General features: G+C 44.8%; 1 protein-coding gene across 1 annotated transcript; it reads right to left on the bottom strand.

Annotated features, from left to right (window-relative positions):
- Window positions 1-1,584: 1,584 nt before the first annotated feature.
- LOC136453318 (histone-lysine N-methyltransferase SUVR3) lies at window positions 1,585-4,152 on the bottom strand. The gene is made up of 2 exons (XM_066453889.1): window positions 3,499-4,152; window positions 1,585-2,303 (listed from the first exon to the last, which is right to left on the bottom strand). Exons 1-2 carry the CDS (start codon window positions 4,127-4,129, stop codon window positions 1,915-1,917), a joined length of 1,020 nt encoding a protein of 339 aa, XP_066309986.1. The 5' UTR covers window positions 4,130-4,152; the 3' UTR covers window positions 1,585-1,914.
- Between the last annotated feature and the right edge of the window lie 737 nt (window positions 4,153-4,889).

Below are 4,889 nucleotides of genomic sequence, written 5' to 3'. Positions count from 1 at the left end.
GCATGTAATATCGCTGTGCGTTCGCGCCGCCGGCGCGCGGGGTTCGTGGCTTAAACAAGGCGCGAGCAGCACCTGGTCCTGGTGGATCGCGGTGACGGCGCGCTAGCTACTACCCCGCTGGGTGGCCACGCAAGATTTTATGAGCTCCGTGTCGCTCGGGGGTGCACGCCGCTCGCGCGTGCCTGCGCCTGCGGATTCCACGGCGCGGGAAGAGAAGGCACAGAGGTAAACTGCCCATTCGTTGTTCAAAACTTCAAATACTCGGATGAAGCGTTGACCTCCCTACGAGTGTTACTTCTGTCATTCTTGAATTCTTCCTCGTCAAAACATGAAACCTGTGTAAGTGCAGGGTTCACCGACTCACTGTACATAGGGATGAAAACGATCCATAGGAGGTCAAATCACTTTCATTTTCATATTTTTTTCGAAAACAAAATCGATACGATATTTGTCCTGTTCGTTTGGCTGATAATTCATGGCTGAAAGTACTGTTGGCTGATTTGATGTAAGAGAAAAATACCGATTTGGTGTGAGAGAAAAATAATGTTCGTTGGCTGAAAAGGCACGGCTTATAAGCCAAACAAGCCTAAACGAACAGGGTGATTGTCGGAAACGAATACGACACCGATATTCCGGTAATTTCGAAAACGATAGTATTCGATCGAAAAATACATCGATAATGATCGAAATCCATAAGAGTGATATTCTCAAAAACGATAAACACGCAAAACTGTAGAATATGAGAAGAGCCATAAAACTCAACCTATCTCACATGATAATAGTAATAAATAAAGCCATAATTGACAAGACCACAAGCTAAAACCACAGGTCACACGGGTCTCAAACAAGCTAAACCCCATATTCCGTTCATGTTCGTGGTGACTAAGTTAGGGTGCAGTACGTGATTGGTTGGTTTCCTTCTTGTTCCTATGCAGATGAAATACTTGTTGTATAGTTTCTTTCAAAAAATATTTGCCTTATGTGCTTGCGTGTGCAAATGAGATGCTGAGATGTGGGCCAACTAGACCTAAAGTATATGCATTACATAGTCTATAAATAAATTATGATTCAAAGCCTTTGAATCGGTAACCACCGACGGTAAATTATCGACTAAATACGGTAATCTTCGAAATAGTCGGAAGAGGGCAAAACCATTTTCGCTTTCGTTTCCGATTATTTTTATCGTTATCATTTTCATTTTTTTCGATTACCGCTATCGTTTTCATTTTGGCCTGAAAATCCAGGAAAAAAACTCAAAAACGATTTCCGAAAATCGAAAATTATCATTTTTGTTTACATCCCTAACTGTACAGACCACGCAAGTCACATTTGTGACGCATTCGTGCCTTTCAGGCGGATAGCCGTGTTTCACATCATGCAGAAACTCAACTGCAGAAGTTGTACAGAAGAAACAAGCGTCTCCTGGAACTGGAAAAAGCAGAAACGGAGAGATCCTGGAAAAGAAGCAAAGTATCAAAAGCTGCGTTGCCATGCAAGGTTGGCTGTCGTGTTGAGCCTCATCCGCTAGAAAATTGACAGTCAAAGAATCTGTCAATCAACTGTAAGCAGGAAACGCATGTCCACAACAGCCAAAACGGATCACATTACGAACGTGACCAGTTCTTCACCAAAAACTGACCGCTTGTTTTTTGTTTGTTGCACACATCACATTACAGTATGGCAAAAAGAATGTGCCACGGAATTCCTCCTGAAGCCAATGTTATTACAAAAGTCAGTAATAGAATCAAACTTAGGCAAAGTTCGCTTCGCTGAAAAAACAAGCCAAAACACTGTTCCGGCTGATTTGTTGCGAGAGAAAAACACTGTTCCGGCTGAAAAAAGAAGCTGAAAAGTACGGATTATAAAAGAAGCGAACAGGGCCTTGTAAGACATCACAGATGATGGCGTCAGCTCTCAAGTTTCTTCTGAAGGAAGCACACCAGAACAACCCGAGCTTCCACAAAAGCATGACAAACCCTTGGGCCTAACCCTAGAATCACCGTAACTGAAGGTGAGCTCTTCTCCCTCCACGATATCCCTGGCAGCAAAGAAGCAGAGCCTTGGGAGCAACGAACCAGAGTTCCTCACCAGCACGGGGTGCAGGTTGCCTCCATCACATGAATGGTTGATAAAGCGAGCCACATTTCCCACTTTGGTTGCATCAATGTTGACTCTTAAGCATGCTTTACCAGAAGGGAGATGCTCTCGTATGACAATCAGTGCGTGAGAGAGCTTGCCACCAGAGACAAGTTCATCATACAGCTTCTGCCTTCTCCGCGCTTCTTCGGTTGTCAAAAACTCCCCTACAGTTTAAATACAAAGATGACCACAAAAGAAAGCACCAGTGACTATAGGTATCACTAATCAACAGTCACAACTCAACGTGAACTGAAACCGTGTGAAACAAAATAAAAATAATGTAATTTCTGGAAAGATGGCATGTAAACAATCAGCAATATTATATTTCCAAATATCAGCGCACAAGCTCAGCATACTGTTCTGGATATTAACTGATCTTATGACTATATGAGACAAACATAAGAATGCCAGACCAAACAAAACTCAACCTTTTAAATCCCCTGCAACCTCATAAACTGGAGATAAAAGATCACTAGGCTAACAGCTATGTGGAGAATTTCTGAAACTTGATAAGCTTAAAATGATGCAGGGGCATGATCGCATGAAGTTAAGATATTCCATGAGCTAATCTTCTAACTGAATCTTTTCCAATAGCGAAGTTATAATGCAGCACAAAAACTAATCATAAACCTCAATGTGCGAATAAGTTTTCTGTCTAGAGCTGATGCACCTAAGCTCTATTACCGCATTAAAACCTATGTATGTCAAGTTGTCAACAGCACCTTACGCTGAAAAGGCATGATTCTTGTAGTCCTTTTTGCAAAGGGCACCACGAGGCTAAAAATTGTACAGGACTACAAATGTATTTTACATGAATCCACAGATACTGTGGCAACTAAAAAGGGCTTGCCATGTACTCCTTGAATGAACCTGTTTCTTTCCAGCTATGACAGGGACAGAACCAATGCAAAACTAAGCATAGATGAACAACTAACCGAGAACACAAGTGAACAAGTAATAAGAATTTATATATCTATGAAATGTGGAGAGCACAAACATGGTTAACAATCTACTAAGATGGCAAGGTAATTTTTGTTATAATCTTGTGCATCATTACAGTACAGTTTAGCTTATTATGGTGTGTTCATAATGCCCGTTTGGCAATCGAGTAATCATTGATCAATTGTTTTGTTTGGTAAGGAGTACTTAACAATCTGTTTGGATTGTGGCACTGCTCGATCCTAAATCAGTTCGTCCGTCATGGGACAGAGCCGCGTCGTCCAAGGAATCGGTCAGTCCATAAAATTACGCTAGTTACGAAGGATGGGTTGGTAACAGATCGGTTCAACTCATGATGCAAATCAAACAGGTAATAAGTAAGCGCAAAGAAACTAGAGAGAGGGGCGTGTTCTGCTTTACCGGCATACTCGCACACAAACTGCCCGCGGCCGAGGGCCTCCGCGGCGTGCAGCCCCCACCCCTTGTGCAGGTGGCGCACGACGCGCAGCCGCACAGCGACGCCGCGCTGAGTATGGCAGTTTCCACATGAGGGCGTACACGTGCAGCCGTCGCCGCACTCCCTGAGGCTCCCCATCCCGGCCTCCAAGCCCGGACCCGCTGCGTCGGCCTCCACATCGGTGCACGCGCATTGGGTACCACCGCACTCCGCCGCGGCGCACGCGCACCCGCACACGGCCGATGGGAAGCCGTCGAGGTTGGGGCGGGGCCAGGTGGGGCCTGGTGGACGGGCCCAGGCGGCACCCCACGGCTGGGCGCTGCGGGTGGAGGCGCCGGGAGCCAGCCGGGTGAGGGAGAAGGGGGTATACAGGAAGTAGGCATAGGGCTTGGAGTCGACGCAGTTGCGGAACGGAATGGGGAGCGGCTCTAGGCCACGTGCGGCGTCGGCGGCGCGGCGCGCGGTGACAGCAGTCACAGCCGCGCGGAGGGCGCGGCAGGCGGATGCCACGGCCGCGAGGTCCTGCGGCGGCAACAACGGCAGGACCAGCTCCGCCGACTCAGTGACGGCGCCCGGTGCCGCCGGGTTCCTCATCCCGGACGGTCAGAGAGGGAGGCTTTTTTGGCCGTATGCCATTATAAAAAGACTGTAATTGCCGAGCCACTTAAAAAAATTAGAACGGTCATATATATATATATATATATATATATATATATATAACTACTATCCTGTAGCTGGCTACAGAATAACTTATTCTGTAGCCACTTTGAGTTACGATAATTACTATGTTATTTTACGAGATTATAGTAACTCCTTACTAAGTGGTTTAATATAACGTTATGGTAAATATCTCCATATGTTATAGTAACCCAACTATCGTAAATATGTATTTATATTATGGTAAATTAGTATATAAAATTATAGTAAATGGAGGTGGCTACAGAATAACTTATTTTGTAGCCGGCTACTGAATAGCCTCTCCATATATATATATATATATATATATATATATATATATACACACACGCTCTAAACTTTTTTTTTCATTGTCCACGTCGTTCCGTGAACATCTGCTCCTAACGATGTCAAATAGAGTTACAAAAAGTCAAAACTGCCCTTTCGCTAGAGTACCTTACTGAAAATTGTGTTATCCTCCCGTGCCACTCCCTAGTCATGTGGCTTTGGTATTCGTCTCACAGTAAACTTGGGGCTTAATTAGTCGCTAATATGAAGCGCAAATGACCTTGACCCCTCAATAAAAGTCGTAGAGCTTAGGGGAAATGACAACTTTGTTGTAGCGGCTCAGACCGAATCAAAGTGAAATATGTCGCAAATGAGATTTCAAGATGCCTAC

This window comes from Miscanthus floridulus, chromosome 5 (assembly GCF_019320115.1).
Source record: "Miscanthus floridulus cultivar M001 chromosome 5, ASM1932011v1, whole genome shotgun sequence".
NCBI classification, from domain to species: domain Eukaryota; kingdom Viridiplantae; phylum Streptophyta; class Magnoliopsida; order Poales; family Poaceae; genus Miscanthus; species Miscanthus floridulus.
Note: the sequence above shows the minus strand (reverse complement) of the source record. Positions and strands in the feature narration are given on the sequence as shown.

Excerpts from the sequence above, each read along its gene's own strand:
- LOC136453318 (XM_066453889.1), bottom strand. The coding sequence starts at position 4,129 with ATGAGGAACCCGGCGGCACCGGGCGCCGTCACTGAGTCGGCGGAGCTG. Across the intron at positions 2,304-3,498 it reads GTTTGTGTGCGAGTATGCCG|GGGAGTTTTTGACAACCGAA; the intron begins GTAAAGCAGAAC and ends TTTAAACTGTAG.